At 31.5% G+C, this 19,886-nt stretch overlaps 1 protein-coding gene and 1 long non-coding RNA gene across 2 annotated transcripts; one reads left to right on the top strand and one right to left on the bottom strand.

Moving 5' to 3' along the window:
* The first annotated feature begins 1,958 nt into the window (after positions 1-1,958).
* Positions 1,959-4,643, top strand: LOC143047368 (uncharacterized). The gene is made up of 3 exons (XR_012969544.1): positions 1,959-2,358; positions 3,223-3,344; positions 3,760-4,643. It is a non-coding gene; the product is annotated as an uncharacterized LOC143047368 (long non-coding RNA).
* A 10,754-nt stretch (positions 4,644-15,397) lies between these two features.
* Positions 15,398-17,857, bottom strand: LOC143047275 (uncharacterized). The gene is made up of 4 exons (XM_076220347.1): positions 17,748-17,857; positions 17,126-17,447; positions 16,246-16,532; positions 15,398-15,974 (listed from the first exon to the last, which is right to left on the bottom strand). Exons 1-4 carry the CDS (start codon positions 17,757-17,759, stop codon positions 15,498-15,500), a joined length of 1,098 nt encoding a protein of 365 aa, XP_076076462.1. The 5' UTR covers positions 17,760-17,857; the 3' UTR covers positions 15,398-15,497.
* Positions 17,858-19,886: the final 2,029 nt, after the last annotated feature.

The raw sequence follows: 19,886 nt of genomic DNA, 5'->3' as shown, positions 1-19,886 counted from the left end.
AATGCAATATTAACAAAAATGGGAGATATCAGAAAGAAAACTATAACGTTAGACGAAATGGCGTTAAATAAAATAACATACATGGGTCAATACAATAATTTTGTAGTAAAAAGCACATGGTTACGGAAATACATTTTGTTTTCCATAGTACGAGAACTTAATTGAAAATATATCGTCATAGTAAATACTTGTCACAGGTGGTACATATTAAAAATAGAATGATTGTCAATAGCACACTCATCATCAATTCAAAATGACAATGATGTGAACAACGATAGGTCACGATACGGATATCAACAATTGAACAAAACACATACAGTATGATAAGCTATAAAAAGGTTAACTCAACATATTAAAATGACAAAATAAAATTGAGAATGGAAACGGGGGTTATGTCTCAATCTGGTAAAGTGTGTCCCTGTGAAATTTTCTCTATATAAAATTGAGGAAGGAAATGGGGAATGTGTCAAAGCGACAACAACCCGACCATAGAGCAAACAACAGCCGAAGGCCACCAATGAGTCTTCAATGTAGTGAGAAACTTCCGTACCCGGAGGCGTCCTTCAGCTGGCCCCTTAAAAAATATGTATACTATTTCAGTGATAATGGACGTCATACTAAACTCCGAATTATACACAAGAAACTAAAATTAAAAATCATACAAAGGCCAGATATATATATATATAGAGGTTTTCAATATTATTGACAAAACTTGCATTTTACTATGTTTGTTTTGAGTCATTTTGGTCATGTTTGTTGTAATGCTCTTATTGATGGAACGTAATTGTTTCAGTTTGCGAAAGTACACTAAATTATAATTACCAATCAAAATATCTTCACCTTGAAATTGTCTATACTGACCTTTAGAAAAAGTCCTAGTTATACACTTCTTGCTATAGGTTCATCAACAATTTGTTAAGTTTCGAACAAATCGCGTTTACAATCTATTAAAAATAAATCAAATTACCAGTGTGCCATCTGTTCAAAGTTATCTTGCTTTGATTTACATATCCATTATTTGTGAGGAAATCCATACGTAAACACTAGCATATGAGGTTCATATCTTCATAAATAAGATATTCAAAACTTATTGAAAACAAAACTTAATTTATTGCGCACTTTGACCTTTCCTAATTGTGAAGAATCGTATATTAACAACTTAGGTACCTTGTGTTTTATTTTTGTATTCATTAATATGTGTGTTTCATGGTGCCTCATATTACATGTTGTAGTTTTGTCTGAGATTTGTTCAATAAAACTAGAAACTTGAAACATGTCATAAATCTGCAAAATTAGTAGAGCTCAACCGTAGAATGAAATTATATTGTAAAATGTTTAACCAATAAAACTACCGTAGTATATGAAAAATACGTAAAAACACAGATTTGAAGGTGGGAGCACGAAATCTCACCTTTGATAAAACTTATAAACATTTGATAGAATGATTGTAATTTGTTTAACGTCTAGTGCGGACGATATATTGTTACAGGGTAATTTTTCATTGTTTCATTTTCATATCTTATTTCATGTTACAAACTTATTGTAGTACCCCTTATTTAATGATATCATTTAATTTCTAAAACATAAGCAGAAAAGTTGGCGCCAGGAGAGAAGCAACATTGCTCTACTTTTCAGACTAACTTGTTCATTTTGATTTTTTTGAATGAGGTTTATACTTCCCAATCATTAATAATTTTGTATGTATGTACAACCCTATTATTCGACTTCATATTTTAACCCTTAACTAATGACGTGCAGGATTACCTATCGAATAATGTTTACAAATATTCTAGTTGTCAGCTGTCAAACTCAAATCTTATTTGTATAAAAGTATCTTAATTAAAACAACACAAACTTAATAAATCATATTTGAAACCATTAGATAAATAGACGTCAGAAGACTTTTTATCAATGAACTAATTATGAAAATGAACTGCATTATGGGAGAATGCTCCAAACATATATTAGTCTTCTGGAAGGTATCAGTTTCACATTCAAGTACTGATACTAAAAAAAAAAACAAAATAATAATGAAATTACAGATAAGTTTTGGTAGGATTATTAACATGAACTTGATTTTACTTAAGATGCAATATTTATTAACTAATTCATTAGACATGCATTCAAATTATTACAATTCAATTGCTACTGTTAAGTATGACCAGTCTGTAGATGCTGAGGGACCTTTTGAAGGAACGAGAATAACATGTGCAAGTTTATGTCATTCTGACAATACTTGTGCATCGATTAGCTATAACAAAGTATTACAAATGTGCTGGAAACATAACCTTGATCCTACTAGAAATCTTGACAAGATACAAAAAGACAACAACTGGGATATTGTGTACACTGGTACAGGTAAGGCAAGTCTAAGATTATTGGGGATGGGATTCTATCATTCAATATTAAAAAAAGGAGATAACTTTTTTATGAATGAGATTCTCGAGAAACTGTACAGTCAGCGAATATTTCAATGTTAACTCTACATAAACACTGTGTCGAGGCTTGAATTGATTGAAGTTTGACATATCATGATATTTTTTATAGTAAAAAGCTGTTTTATGGTAGTATGGGAGCATTTTTTTTCTTCTAAACCCTTGAACATGTAATATACTATGTAACAGTATGGTATTTAATTTTATTAAAAGAACTTGTAAATAATTATATGGTCTTGTTTAACATCTACTAACATATCATACCCATTCCACCATTTGGTTGGTTTCTACAGGTGAAAGGATATTTGAGACCCTACATAGAACGATAAAATCTATAAAACAAAATGAAAAGATAGATTTTAGCAGTGATATTTAATACATTGTATTATATGTCTCTGCTTTTAGTAAATTCTTTCTAAAAGTAAAAATAAGAAATGAGATACCATATTTTTTTCATCCCTTATTGGTTTTTATTTTCGATATGTGTGTATTGCCTTTTTAACTTTGCTTCTTATCAAAATACATATTTATCTACCAGATAATTATCAAAGGTATTTTATTTTTAAATAATCAGCATAAACAAGTGTTTCTGTATTTGTGAATTATTTTTTCTTTCTGTATGATAAATAATGTCTTCTTTCAAATAAGAAAGAGTGTAGCAAATAACATGGATATTTCCATCACAATTGTATCGAATATCAGAAAATAATAAGACAAAAGATTCAATTGCAATCCTTTACTGAAAACGGAAGCTTATCATGCTATCACGTTTTGGTTTTTATTTCAGTTGAATTTGCACCCAAAGTTTTGAATTATACTGCACCAGAAATAATTACTTACAATCAGACAGTTAATGTTACCTGTATAGTTATAGGAAATCCATATCCAAGAATTAGTACATTGACTACGGTAGGAATAAAATATACTATAGCTTTTATAAAAAAAATCATGTTGAACCTTAAATTAAGTCAAAATGTATCATTAAAAGTTTTGCAACTGAACTTTTATCATATTCATAAAGGGAGTTGTGGAATGTACATAAGACAGCAATCCAACACAAAAACACAAAAGAAATATAGAGGTCAACAATACACAATTGATGAAACAACTGTTTAAGCCCTGCATGGAAAGACCAAATTCTTTTAGTATAGATCTTTTACAATATATGTCAAACTTTGAAATCTTTAATTGACACACACGTTAATGAAAAACACCTGACGAGAATCCAGAAATGGGACATACACAGTCATGTTCTTTGTATTCTTAATTTTGTAATATATTTACATGCCTAAATTATTTCGTAAAATACATTTAATTTTTTCAGACCACATACAACAATGTTGAACCAACGAAAACTGGATTAACTGTGATAAGCTTTGAAAGAGAACACAATGGGCACTACAAATGTATAGCCACAAACAAACATGGTACAGATGAGATAGTATTTGTATTAAAAGGCCAGCCTTAATGAACCAACTTGAATCAGAATAGAATCTGCTCTCTTAAGTTAAATATATTATGTCAATAAAGTAACAGTATTGAAAGAACTTGACCTCAGAATTGTTCTACATGATTTTGTTTGACTCCCTGAAGAAGGAACCAATCAATCGAAAAATATTGTCATTTACCTGTGTAATTAACATATTTATAATGATGTAAGGTTTGTCATTGTTTAAATATAAAGTTTCATTTTTGTAACACTGGTATTAAAGGGGCACTAGCTGTCAATTTCATGTTCACTGATTTGACTCAAATTTTCACATTTGATTGATATCAATGTAAAACATTTATCAAATTTATCAAAAGTCTAAAATAAACAATTTACAGAGCATGTGATCGATAATTTGTAGCTTCGTTTCGTGTGTATTTTAGTCTAGACGCCATCTAGTTAACTATCGAGTTGACCTCGTAAACCCTCCGATGACCATATAAGGTATATAAACAAATATAGATATAAATAGATTAAGCGAAATCGTGCAATTGGATTTTACTAGGTCTATTTAATTTCATATCATAAATTAAAAATATATGTTAATCTTATTTTTTACCGGTATAAGAATATTTTTTGTCGATCGAATTAGTCAATCAAATGATTTACCTTTGTTTCACTTTCAATATTGACATTCTGTTCCTTTAAAAGACTGATCATGCACGATTTATGCGTAATCCATCTCTAGCTAAGGGATTAAATTGAAGTTCACATGAATAGGATTCACTTGCAAGTTAATAATTAATCTTCAATATTTCTTAGCTTATTTTGTCAAAATTGAGCCATACTTCAGTTGCTGCTAAAAGCGAATTAGTATTTTACTATTTCACTTTCATAAATGATTTAACAAAAAAAAATCCTAATTTAGTTTTTTGTATATCTCGTAGCTAGTGCCCCTTTAATCACCAAAATTACATGTGATTTTATTTCTTGTATAATTGTTAAAGTACTAGTATATCTTCAACATAGTCATATGCAATGACACGGAATCATCTTTTTAAACGTTATGTTAAAAAAAAATTGTTATTTTTAACCAAATTGAACAAATTGACCATTAAGAGTCCTATTTGGCAATCTACTATACATCCGTTCCATTTTTGCATTAATCTTTCTATGCGTTACCCATCTTTCCCCCTAGCTCTATTGATAGAAGGCTTCGTTACCTCATTTACAGAGCATAAAATATGAAAAACGTAGATCTATAGTAAGTTCCTTGTAGAAAAATCTGACTTTGTAAAGAACAAAACAGATACCTAAATCAAATACACACCAAATACATCATTGATATGCTGAATATTTGATCGGCAACATATTTCTTGATTTGAGTGAGTTTATATTTCAGTAGTCGCTCGATATTTTAATGGTTACTTCTTTTCCACAGCTACTAGCCGACTTGTTTTTTTAATACACATAACCATCTAAAAGACAAAAATAAAGACCATCTTGCAAAGTATTATAGTTTTATTTTCATATATATTGATGATGTTCTGTCACTCAACAATCCACAATGCAATGAGTGCTAAAAAAAATTACTTATCATAATGAAGCTGAGATTGAAGTTACCTCCGACATGCAGTAGAAGGTATGCTTCATATATTTATCAATTGCCCAAGATTGACTGTCAAGAAATAAAAGTTCCTTCATAATATAAGTTCCAATGGAAAAATTATTCTGGAATATTATTTCCACTGGAATTAATACTACAGTATTAAGGGAAGAAATGGTACAGAATGTTTGTTCCAATAAGATTATAGCATTGTTTGTAACAAAGTTTCTAGTGGAACATCTGTTAGGTGGTACACATTAACGTTGACAGGACGACTTTAAAACTACAATCTATGACTAACGTGATAACTTGTCATCTTTCATTTTAAATGCGTAGCTCCATCATATTGCGTTTACATATCTTATTTAAGGTTTATGTACCCTTCTGTAGCCATTATTGTACGAATTTTTCAAACCTCAATTGTATCTAAACTAAAGATATAATAAATAATAGAGATAGGCCATTTAGTACATATTCCAAGGGGAAACTAGATGCAAAGCATTATTTTTTACTGTTCCATTGCATTTGATAGAAAAAGAGGACTTTGTGGCAAATAAATCAAGATTTTTATAGAAAATCCACAGCCTTTAATACAGAGATTTTTGTTATAAAATTTGAAACATAAATTACTAACTTGATTTTCTATGATGTGCTAGTGTTTATTTTTTACAAAAAGTTCTAAGTAACCTGTAAATTCCAAAACACCTCGTGCTGAGTCACTAAAGTCGAGCGCACCCTAAAAGGTGTACTTGATTTTGGCCATATTTATACTTGTCTTAACCAATAACTACATTTATAAACTTGTTTTAAGGAAATCAATGCTAGCACTGCATGCAATAATCATATATCTATCAGTCATCAAATTGCCAAATATGAGAGTACAAGGATAAAGGCTGTGGATTTTCTATAAAAATCTTGATTTATTTGCCACAAAGTCCTCTTTTTCTATTAAATGCAATGGAACAGTAAAAAATAATGCTTTGCATCAAGTTTCCCCTTGGAATATGTACAAAATGGTCTATCTCTATTATTCATTATATCTGTAGTTTTGATACAATTGAAGTTTGAAAAGTTCGTACAAAAATGGCTACAGAAGGGTACATAAACCTTAATACGTTGTGTTAGTACAAATTCACACTAAACGGACTTCATAAACCCCTAGGACATGCTCCTTAAATAAAATATTCTCCAACAGAGTTAAAAAAAAAAAAAAAGAACAATTTACCACTAATCGACACTTCACAAGTTTTATAGTCACCATCTTGAGTTATTGTTTGAGCGATAAGGTGTGTTCGTATCACAACTCACTAGCAACGTGCGTTTTGTGTTTTTGATCATTAGATATCAATACATTCGTCTAATTTGTAATGTTATCGATTGTGTCTTACTCTTTATCATAAAGACATTTTGATCGTGTGTGAATTCGGATTGGTAATGTTTGCATAGCAGGAGACGCTTGTTATACTATTCTTTTATTCGTCTTTTTTAATATTACTTCTTCTCTTTCATTTTTGCTAATGTGCTTTGTCTATGTGCCTTTTGGTGTTTCCTTGAAACATATGACGTGGCTCTGTACTATTTTGCTATTGTGAAACATTTTATATGCTTGTCTTTTATTTTTGATATTGTGCTTTGTCTATATGCTTTTTCATGTTTCTTTAAAACATATATGTCCCGTCATTGTGTTATTGTACTATCATGGTACATTTGTCTATTCTTTTTTTATATTTTTTGTTAATATGCTTGGTCTAAATTCCACCTTGTTCTTGTTTACCCAATATGTCTGTTTGTTTTGTTCACATATCGTTGTCAATATAATGGAATTTGGTGCGACTGTCATACAGGTGTGAGGTTTAGCTAGCTTAAAAAAACAAGTTTAAACCACCATTTTCTACATAAGAATATGCCTGTACCAAGTCAGGAATATGATAGTTGTTATCCATTTGTTTGATGTGTGTGAGCTTTCAAATTTGGCATTTGATTTGGGACTTTCCTTTTTGAATTTACCTCGAAGTTCAGTATTTTTGTGATTTTATTTTTCAACGTGTCAACTCACTTGTTCTCCCTGTTTTCTTTTTTTTTATTCTTGCAGGTCTAATAGATTTACGAGATTTGAACAGCGGTAATCTATGGTCGCCTTCGTTTACAACTTTTAGGGAATTGCCTCTTTCAGGATTAATACACCGACTGGTACACAAAGACACATTGAAATAATAAGGTTAAATTTTGTTGATAAAAAAGACGACGTAGATACAAATATCAGTTTAATGCGAGGGACAAAGCCTACTTTGTTATACAAAAACATATATAAGAAAAAAACAATATAACACTATGCACACATTGTCTGGCTCTGACAGCAATTGTTTTTTTTTATCGACACCATCATGCTTATAAAGACAAAATGTACAATTTTAAGATGATTTTTGACGCGCTAAATATCTTCATTAAAAATATTTTGCATTATATGCATATAAAGGGGAGGTCTAATGTTGCCACATAATTTTATCCTAGGACTAGGTAACAATATGTTTTCGCTAAGATTAAGTGTAAGCGATTAAAGTACGACTTAAACTAAGATAGTTGGTCATATATTCATTACGTTGGGCACTACCACCAAATATGAAATAGTTTCGCAAATAAGGGATATTTTCCATGTATCAAAATATCATGCCAAGAAATCCTAGCTAAAAATTCCGGTGGACTTCCTACGGCACCCATTAGTAGATACAGATTGATTTCATTCAACAAGTTAATTTATGACCTTTATGTACGTGTCGCTTAGAACACGGCCATATACCAAATGGTCAATATTAATCATCCATGTAATTTGCTCTGTGGGATACTTGCAGAATTTTAACGAAGGCTCTTGGCATGGTTAAGTCTTATATTTAGTTAGGAAAGTTTTTATTTTATTTCAGGTCCCGCGCGCGACTTTTGTCGCTATTTTGTCGCGCTAGGTTGTGGCGTCACGTGACGAGGCTTTATAATAGCGAAAACTTAGTATATTTCTTTCTTTTTGACTTAGAAAGACAACATGTATATAACGAGGGAATACACACGATGTTTTTCTTTTGTCGTTGTAGGAAATTGACGTTTCGATCACAGTTCACGAGCAGTGCATGCTTTGGATTTAATTTATCCTGTGTAACTTTAAAACACGATTATTGATTATTTTCTTACAATGTACATTTCTCAACAGCAGCTTGTAACACAGACTTTATTATAATATAGGAGCAGACATTTTATTGTAGGATTTCATTTAGATTTACGGATCTAGCAAACGATGTTTACGTCATTGCAATTTCTTTTCTCTACGGAAATTCGTGGGAGGTAGCTGCACCACATTGTTTTGTGAAGTTTTAATACATGTATGCCCTGCTGACTGCAAATTTTGAGGTCGATTCGACAGAGTATATCAGATAACAAGCATGTAGAAATTTTTTTCAGAAGAGATCTATGTAAATACAATTTCAAAGAGAAAAAAAAAGAGTTGTCGTTCTTCTCCGTTGAAAGGATAGATAGCACACAGCTTCATTCAACAGTTGACAGTGGAGGATAAAAAAAAGGGGGGGGCAAAAGGAGGTCCCAGGGGGACATTTTTTTTTTTAATAAAAACGGTACATACGAATGGTTAACAACGCCGTTTTACAATATAAATCAATTGTTTTAAAAATAAAAAAAGCAATTGTAAACGGTCTTTCCCCCATTGAATGATTAATTTGTGTGTGTGTGTGTTTGTTTGTTTGTTTGTTTGTTTCTTTCTTTCTGTAAGGGGTTCGTATTATTGTGTTACTAGTAAACATTTTTTTATTCAAATCAGTTTGGTTTTTTTGCCTTTTGATAAAAATGGAATAGTTTTTCAAAACGAACAATACTTTAACTTTTACTCACCTGGCGTATCAAATTGTAAGCCTGGTATCTTTGATAACTATTTATACATTGAAAGTATCAAATTATAAACCTGATACCTTTGATAACTATTTACAATACTGGGTCGATGCCACTGCTGGTGGACGTTTCGTTCCCGGGGGTTTCACCAGCCCAGTAGTCAACACTTCGTTATTGACATGAATATCAATTATATGGTCATTTCTATAAATACTGTTTGCAAAATTATATAAGATTTTTCGAAATACTAAACATTTTGTTATCCCAGGCATATATTACCTTAGTCGTATTTGGCACAACTTTTTGGAATTTTGGGTCCTCAATGCTCTTCAACTTTGTGCTTGTCTTTGGCTTTCTAGCTTTGTTTTTATCTGAGCGCCACTTATAAAGACCTAAAGCCTCGAGGCCGATATTGGAATCTCGGGATGATACCAGGGCCAATATGGAAAAGGGCTTGTGATAATTTACACTTATTTGTTTGTAGTTTTGTTGTTGATATTTCAGATTGATTTTTCTTTGACATTTTCCGTGCAGTTTGTTGCTTTTTATAATGAAGATCTTCAATGAGTTTATCTCTACCATTCTACCTGTTGCTAGGTAACAGAATATGCGAGATAAACCCAACATGCCACCATTTTCAGAAGATCTGTGGTATAGAGTTACAACATGACATATAAAATAATATTTAGAGGGGGCCCAAACAGGACCCTTGTCGCCCTTATCATTTGTATGTCCTACGAATTTCAGTTTTTAATATAAAAGGTTTCAGCAATTTATAACAGTACGTGTAATATTTGGTATAGAGTACTGATACACTGAAAAATAATAATCTCATTTGATGGATATGTATTAATGTTTCTCAAGATAAAAGAAAATGAGCTACCATTATCCTCTAACTTTTGTTTGGTAACTATGATAGTCACGTCTATTCCTCCGGTCGTCTTGAACTTGCATGAAATATATATTTGCCACTGGACATTAAGCAATCAATAAATCAATTCTTTCGAACTTGAAATCAAGAAAACATCAGTTACATATCTTGACCTCTCAGACTGATTAAAGTCAGATTTGCCAGTTTGCTCCGTTGGATTTGTTTTTCATGGTCGTTAAAATTTTCACAGCATCAAAGATAAACAGATTTCATCATTGTTCTGATGATAAGGTATTTATAAAAATGAATAAAACGAGGAAACATTATTGTTTTCCTATGTTGAGGAATGTTTACACTCTGGTTTGTGCATACGATCTGGCCTTGCGGTCATAAAACTTTCGAGTCAGTTTTTTGTACTCGTACTCGAAAATCAACCAATCAAAATGCTGGATTCCATGTGACGAGCATGATTTTTGTGTTCCAAGCACTGAGCAAAGTTTTATGACTTCAACCCCAGAACTACTTCTTAAATTTAAATGGTTTGAGCAGAGATTCCAGACTATATTCGGAAATATTTTGTAATTTACCCGACAATATCTCTGATAGACTACAGTATACGAAAAAAACAGAACTTTTGTATTGTTGACATTTGATTTGCTGCTGAAAGGTCACTGAACATGACCCTTACATAGATGTATTCAGATATCAACGTTGATACTGTGTTTAACATAACAACCTACGGTACAGAACAAAAGGTCCGATTTCAGTCAGTTTTTACAAGTCTGAAGTAAATTAGAAAGGACTGTTTATTGTATGCAAAAACTCCATATTTTTAGAGAGTCATTTTTGAGGATGTTAAAACGCGTTAAAAAACTAGTATTTGTGTTTTGTCTGTCTTTTATACTGGTATCTTATTACTATATTTACTGCAATCTTTACCATTTTGATAAGAACAGACATATCTCAGTTAATGGGAGCAGTAAAATATTCACAGCGGCAGGGGTTGCTGAAAATGTTTTTTTTTAAATTGGTCCCGTAAAACGGAAATTTCTATTCGATTTTGAAAAATGTAAAATTCTTAATGTGGATCCGTTTCATATAGACACGAAGCATCTCTTAAAGTTAAACAAAAAGGCTGATACGTGTGACGATAGGAAAGAAATAACATATATCTGAGGAAACACATTGTTATTGAATCAGACTAGAAAGCCTAAAAGTTTATCCTACTGTCGATTAAAACCAATTGACAGAAAGAAAGATAGTTATGAATTTGGGAAACGAAGCAAACCATGTTGTCGCTTTATTGATAGAAAGGATGAGTTTGTAAATTGAATGTTACAACTTTTCTGGAGATGTTATTTCTGAAAATTTTCATATGCATTTCATCAATAAGGTGAAAAACGACCTTGAGACAAATAGCAGAGGAAAACAACCAGAAGGTAGAGACACAACTATAAATAATAGAAAAACTAATGCACAGTCAACTGTTTTGTCAAAACAAAATAGTCTTTTTGATATAAAAGATCGTTTGAATGTTTTACTTGTCATGGTTGATGCAGATTCCCGAGTTAATTCGTTGCGACATTTACCAAAGACACATTAAGAGCTATTGTAAGTAAAAAAGTAAGAGACAATACTATGCCAAACATGATGCCGTTACTTGGAGGTGATTCTATGAAAATCAATCATGCTTAGACAGTAAACAAGGAGTGGACAATTGTTCCTTCATTTGTGATAACTATTCATAAGCTGGATATTGGACTCACTTTGCAGAAGATTGGCCTTCTATAGGACTGTTCCATTATCCTTTAAAAGGCTTTAAACGACAACCAACGGATTACTATGAAAGACCAATCCATAAAGCCAACGAGAAAGGTTTTACGGACAGGGATATTTGCATCCATGGTAGGTCTTCGTCTGAAACACTTCACCAGAGAATGTATTACCTAGCATGATATAACTTGAGGAATAAATATTATTTTTCCTTTTCACAACAGGTAAAAATGTCTCACAACGATCTAGAAGGTCTTAGAAATTTGAATATAATTACATAAAACACATTTAGAAAATCATATGAGAATGATTTGCTAAACAATATATTTCTAACATTCTTTGGAAATGTAAGGACGACAGTTATCATACAAATGGAGGAAAGGCTGCCTATGATGTTTATATATGTTCCAAAATGGTTTAAAACTAAGTACATTAATTTAATTATTAATCTTGAAAGAAATGCTAGGCGCATCACTACTCATTTTGATATGTTTTCGACTTTGCTTCATTTGTTAGATCAGGGGTGGTGTTCTCGAAAGTATCCTAAGATTCGTCCTAGGTCATAGATAAGACCAATTTTAGGATGGACTTAGGATCAATTTAGGACACTCTTAAGTTGTAACTCGAAGCTATCTCAGACGTATCTTATGTTAGGACGTCATAAACATATCCTAAGTCGAAATTTTAAATCGTCAATTTTATTTTTTGATAAAACATTTATAAATGACTAAACCAATTAATAAAATTGTTTACGAATTTTATAATTACAATTAAAGAATTAAATCTATGATTTTAAATGTAATACTAAAATTATATCAAAAAGGATTGTAATTTAAACTGGAAAAAAACTTGTTTAGAAATGAGAATTGAGTTGGTAGTGTAATCGTAAAAACGAAGTTCAAAGTTTAAAATCATGCCTTATTTCTTTATATACGAGTCAAAACCGATGGTGCGCTTCATTTGCATGTTAATCTTCATGTAAAAAATTAACAAAAAGCGAAATCCAAACTTTATTATGTTAGGATGAAGACAGGATGATCCTAAGACACCTAATTAGGTGTCCTAAAGTTAGGACAAAAACTGCGATATATCGTAAATTAAGAGAGCTTCGAGAACACGACTTAGGATAAATACCTGTCATAAGATGGACTTAGGACACGTCCTAGTCCTAAGATAGATTCGAGAACACCACCCCAGGATTATAAACGAAAACATAAATATGGAATATCGTTGTTTCACGACTCGAGAAACCACTCGAGAGGCCATGTGTGGATGTTGAAATACCTCCTCACTGTTGCACGTGCAGTTATCATTTATTTGCTATAGATAATAGTACAATGAAAAATCATTTAGCGTCATTTTTCATTTTTCATCTAAATACATTGTTGAAAAATCACGAAAACATTTGTTTAAAATTAAATTTAAAGTCATTAGTATCATCTGTGAAGTTACTGTCAAGAGATGTAACGCATTCAAAACACAGAATAAGTATCAATACGGAACTTCGAGATGGTATGTTCGAAGCAACTTTAAGTTGTAACAAAAACAGTTCTAAATATAATGTAGAAGGTGACGTCAGTCGAATAAATAAATTATATGGAAACAGCTCAAAATGCATTAAAGAACATAAACTGCGTAAAATATGTCACTGCATTGATCTATAGAAGCAATGATGTGTCAGGTTTTTTTTCTCAAATAGAAAACCGTGAGTTATGTTAACAATTCATAAACATGAACCTATTGCATCTATTTCATTTATCTATAATTCATGATGCAAAGAAAGTGACACTTTTAATGATATTAATGTATATTTGATACATGACTGTTTAAAGTTTAGATGAAACATATTTTACCAAAGGAAGTTCACTTTTTTTCCAATTATCAAGATACATTTGGCCACGTGGAATTAACGCGTCGCCAGTAAACTTAATTTGCGACCATCAAATCCCCAATTGATGCCGTCGGGGCTTAAAATACAATACAGTTATCTCCTAAGTGGCGAATGATTTAAACAAAACCCTGCCTTTTAAATTACCAACTGTCTAAAGTTCTCAATCGCTTGCAAAAATCATTTTTGAGATGACAGAATTGACGAATTTGCAGATTAACAAATATGCTTCTTGTAAAATAAAATTTCTCATGTTTTGATGTCCGTCTTTGTTTATTAACTTTATAATTTTCAAATTTAAGAAATGCGCAAAATGCCGAAGGCTCAAGGGCTGATAATACATCTGATATGAAAAATGACATGTTATGATCTTTTTATCCTATGCTTCAACAATGGAGAAAATAACAGCTTGACATGATATTATAATTGATCCTTTCTCAAGTAGGAATCCAAAAACGGATGTCACCAAATGTAATTACATACGATATAAAATCTTTCTATCATATGACTCGACAAAGGAGAAAAACAACAGTATAATATATTTTCATATTAACGATAAAAAAAAACATTTTAAACATAACGAACACTGTTTAGAAAAGTCAAAATATGTAAAGTGACTTCCTAATTATGCTAAAAACTTTTGAAAAATACATTTATTGTATCATTTTGCCTCGAACGGTGGAGAAAACCGGAGATGGTAAGGGCTTGAATTATTCGAGTAAGCCTTTTCTTAAATGCAAGTTCAGTACCTTGTGTTATATTAAGGGTAATAGGATTTTTTTCTACGACAAGTGCCTCTTGTATATTTTGAGGAATTATAACATGCTAAGAACTATGTTGAACACTCATAAAATTGAAAGTTTTTAAATTATTAGATTTTGTATATATGTACATGCTTATTTCCACTTTTTTTTTTTTATCAATATGTGACTTATTTCCAAACTTAGAAAACTGACATGTATATATAACAGCCCTTCTTCCTTCGACACTCGTCAAACAACATTTGATCAGTTGAAGAAACATTCAACATTGCGGATCAGTGCTGCATACGCTTGTACTGTAACTTATTTTAGATACGTTGAATGTAGCTACCCGTGATTCAGTGGTCAGGGCATTGGGTTTAGATCTTCGAAAACAAATTTAAGCCACAACATTTCCATGTGCATGTCTTGAGTCAGGAACCTCGTTAGTAGTTGTCATATGGCCTATTTGAGTGTTTTTATTGTTTTTAGAAAAAAATGTATGTTAATGGCAGATCTTTCTTTGACTGTGATTCTGGTGAATAATTAAAATCTCTTAAAGACCCAGCCTGAATGATTAAGATATATTTTTCGTTGTGTTGCTGACTTGTCATCTCATTGTATGTTACTGAAACCGCGATGTTAGAAGGGTTATAAATAAGATCAGTCACAATCATAGAGTGGTAAAATTGCTAGGATTTAACTTATAGAAAAAAAAACCACAGAAATTCTGTTCTTTGTATACATATATATTAAACTAGAGATCAATACGTATAATAATTTATTTATCATATATACATGTGCATTCTATTTTACAAATATGAAATACGGCATGCTTTGGCACTATATTGCTTAAGGTAGTTCATTTCAACATCCTCCGTAATAAAATGGCGGACACATTCCATATGGATAAGACAACGGCATGTATTGCTTCAAGTGTAGCATATTGGGCTGCACGTGTGATATTTGTCTTGTTGTTTCGGGACTTTGACTGTCAGACGAATTTGGCGATGAGGACGTCGACGACCTTGGCGATGGTGTTGATGAAGTTGGTGAACTTGAAAAGCGATCATCTAGTTGAATACCTGGCAACTGATGTTGATTCATAGTTGACGTGAAGGCCGAAGTAGGAATGTGAGGATGCATTCCCATGGGTGGTCCCGGATAGAAAAACGGACGTGGCATAATATTAGCCGGGGATCCGTGTAACATGGGGTGATGAGGTGGCAACATTCCATACGGTCCCATTGGTGGCATCATCGGCGACATGTGTGGCATTGCATTCTGCTGTGGCTTCTCTTGGGTGCGTTTACGACACCTAGCCCGTTTATTCTGAAACCAAATCTGGAGAAGAAAATATAAAGAGACATGTAAAGCATGTGAATAAAATGTTAATTTACTTGTATTCGTAATTCCTTTTGTTGACTAAAATACCGCGTTCATTTGAAATCCAATTTTTAGTGTAAACATTTTTTAATAAAAAAAAATCGTTATATATATGTTACAGTGAATTTGTGTATATACAGCTACAAGGTAAAAGAAAAAAAAAACGAAATATCAAATCTTTAAAACATTATAATAAAAAAAACAGATATATATATCAGTGAATTCTTACTTTGACATTTGGTTCGGCTACTTTTAGATCTAATGCCATAGTTTCAATCTTAGCAGAGTCCGGATACGGATTTTCGTAGAAGGACCTCTCTAACATTTGTACTTGGCTTGATGTGTAAGTTGTTCTATTTTTCTTTTGTTTTCTACTGTCTGTAGACTGGGAAGTCGATTTATTTGTTGATGAACTGTTGATCGAATAAGTGTCTCTAGTATTTAGGCAATCAGATGCCGAGGACAGTTCAAGTTCACTTCCGCTTTCTCGTGGCACTTGTCGGTTCATTTCATTGTCTACAGAAAAAATAAAATAATATTAAATATATATGCATTTTTTCATTGAATAAAAAATCTCTTAATTATTAAAACATTAAAGTTGTTTTACTGTTAGACTTTCAAAGAAAAACGTATGCAATCTTATTTAAAAGAAAAAAACGATAAGATAAGCTTGATTGAATGTGACAAAAAGGAATTATACAAATTATGATAATTTGTATCATAAATTGAGAGTATTTAATCATAAAGAAAACAAATTGAAATAAAGGAATTGACATTTGCTTACGAAAATCCTTCCCACACATGAGGTTATGGATGGGGATTAACAGAATAGAGAATAATGGACAGAAATATAAGGAATAGACAAAAATGGACAAAAAATAAAGAATAGACAAAAATAAGGTGCTGAATAATAAGGGTCTGAATGGAGTTCCTTTATTTCTGTAACTTATTATTAAATTTTAGGCCATTTTCTCTATTCTTTATCCTTATCAGTCTCCTTTATTCTCTATTATTTATATTTTAGAATCTAAATTAGAGGGGAATAAACTAGACCTGCATTGATATCCTCAGAGCAATAAGCAGATTTTACAAATAAAATATAGTCTTACCATACGATCTGTCAGAGTCTTCCTCCGATGAACTAGTGTTTCCTTCTATTTTTTGTACATTGCACATCTGCTGTGTTGACGAAATATTTTGCGCACAATCATCGGTTGTTGTCTGTACCATTGGGTATAACAGGTTTTGGCTCATCATATGTCCTGTGAACTGATTTGTTGAAAATGAAGGCATGGTCTGGTGTAAGGACAGGAAGTTGCCCTGTAATGGGTCTCTAGGTATATCTATAGTAAGTTGTGACGATTTGTTGTTAAGAGAAGGCAGCACTGTCGTTTCTTCCGACACTTCACTCTGGAAATTCAATTGAAGAACCTATGGAAATATAAAAAAATCGTTTATGTATCGTTTAAATAAAGACGATTTTTTTAAGGATGAAACCCAATAAACAAACACCAAGTGCATTAATAACTAAATTATCTAAACAATAAGTACAATCATTGTTACATACAAGATTCATAACTTTTCTTCAAAAAAGTAACTTTTAGTTTGTTTTTATTTCTTTTCACAGAAATGCATTGCTATTTATTAAAATAATACACTGTATAAAGTATGCACGAAGAACTCCGCAGAACAATACATTAGATTAGCTTAAAATCATATAATAAAACTCACCTTTTCTTGCATCTTGTATTTCTTTGTCAATGCTGAATTATATTCCTTAATATAGGTATTTTTTCTATAAGATTGTCTTAAATTCAGAATTTAGGAATTGATAACTAACCCCTAAAATGCAGGTTTATATATTTACATTTAGTTCTGAGGTATGGCTTTGAGTTAATCAAATGATCAGTTGAGATGAACACTTCTGCTCAGTTGATTAATTAAATGTCTACTGATTACAGTTCAAATGAACATTCAACTTTTTAATTAAAGAGCTTGTGTTTTATAATTCATTAATCACTTTTATTTACCTGAAAAAACGATGCTAATTGTTGAATATTTTCTGATTAAATAATTAATGTTATACGCAGAGTAAATAGTTGAACACATCCATTGATACAAAATTTGCAAAGAGATATTGGAAGATGTAGTATGAATGCGAATGACTCGGACAACTCTCAATTTAACTAATAACTAAGATACTTGTTACATGTAGACTTCGACGCGTTACGTTTGCGTGGATTGGTCCTACATTTGCGCGAGAGAAAAAAATTACACATTTTTGCGACAATACGCATTACGTTTGCGCGTAATTTACCTGTTGAAAAGTTACTACATTTGGGCGTATTTATACAAAAACATATGAAAAATTAATCTTTATATTTATAAAAAAAAATTATAATTAATTTGAACTATTTTATCGATCATCTTACATACACATGTTAATGATTGAGCTAGCTGTACTCACCAATTGTCCACCCATTTACAAGTTTGAAAGATTACTGACAAGATGGACTTTACTATCTATAGAAATTAAAACCCAATTCTTCAGAGAACAATTGAAGGTCTTTCCACCTAAATAATAAGAATGAAATTAAAAAAAAAACGATGTTAGAAAATGTCACTCCTTGTTGATGTAGTTTGGTACTTCAAACTGATATAAAAAAATAAGATTAATAGGTATATGCAGATGACTTAATTGTCTTATAATGAACAAGAAAGGATTATTAGCAAAGGTCAAAATTAAGAACGTCAAATTGGCCTTTGACCTTTGCCTCGATTTCAAGGTCATAGGTCGGTGATCTCAAATCAAAAGAACCCAGATCAATTACTTGTTTGGTTGTGGAGAAATACCGATTTCAAATACAAAAGGGGAGAAAACCTTGAATTTCCATTTAAATATAGTGAAGTATTTTTAAGATGTTTGGGTAGCAATTTGAATGAAGATAACATAATTTTATTAATAAAACATCTTCATTCTATACATTCATTGCCAAAGGGAAGCGTGTATGAATCTAACCAACATTACACAGTTCTCAAACGAGAGCTTACTTTGGAAGTATATTTATATTCGGTTATAGCTATATTAGCAGGGTTGATAATTTTCTTCGGTATAACCTCCATTTACTCAATTTTCTTTGTAATATATATACTAGTAGTAACATGGATATATTTTTCGGGGGCCTTTATAGTTTGCTGTTCGGTGTGAGCCAATGCATCGTGTTGCAGACCGTACTTTGGCCTGTGATGATTTAATTTTACGAATAGTGACTTAGATGGAGAGTTTTCTTATTGGCACTCATACCACATCTTCTTATATTGTTCTGCTCATTATTAGTCAATGATATGTTCTAATTATTCAAGCATTTTACTTTACAATTACTACAAAGGTGATCAATTTTAATATATACAGCCTCCTCAATTAATAACGGCTGTTTCCTTTGAATCTTAAATTAGAAATTAGATAAAAAAAATTGTTTGCGTTAAAACGCAAAGATCAGAAGAAAAATAAAAATAATTGAAATGTCAATTGTTCTTGAACAATTGAGAGGTCTTTCCTTTTGTAATGTAAAATACATGTTCCAATAGACATAGAATGTATTGAAAAGTTCTTACACAGGTTATGCCCCTTACAGAAAGGTCAAATCTCTTCGGTCAAATGTCAAAAAGTTGCATCTCATCCACCTCAACGTTTTTCACTATTTACTATTTCTGTGAGTACAATCGTTTTTGAGATATCGACTAAAAAGTTGTAAGGTCAAAGATCAAGGTCGACCTTAAAAAGCTTTAAAACACACTGAAAATCCTTTAAATAAGGTCAAAAACACACAATTCGCTATATGGGACACGATACATTCGTCCCCAATGTCA

This window comes from Mytilus galloprovincialis, chromosome 1, assembly GCF_965363235.1.
Source record: "Mytilus galloprovincialis chromosome 1, xbMytGall1.hap1.1, whole genome shotgun sequence".
Classification (NCBI taxonomy): domain Eukaryota; kingdom Metazoa; phylum Mollusca; class Bivalvia; order Mytilida; family Mytilidae; genus Mytilus; species Mytilus galloprovincialis.
This window is presented reverse-complemented; position numbering and strand designations above follow the sequence as displayed.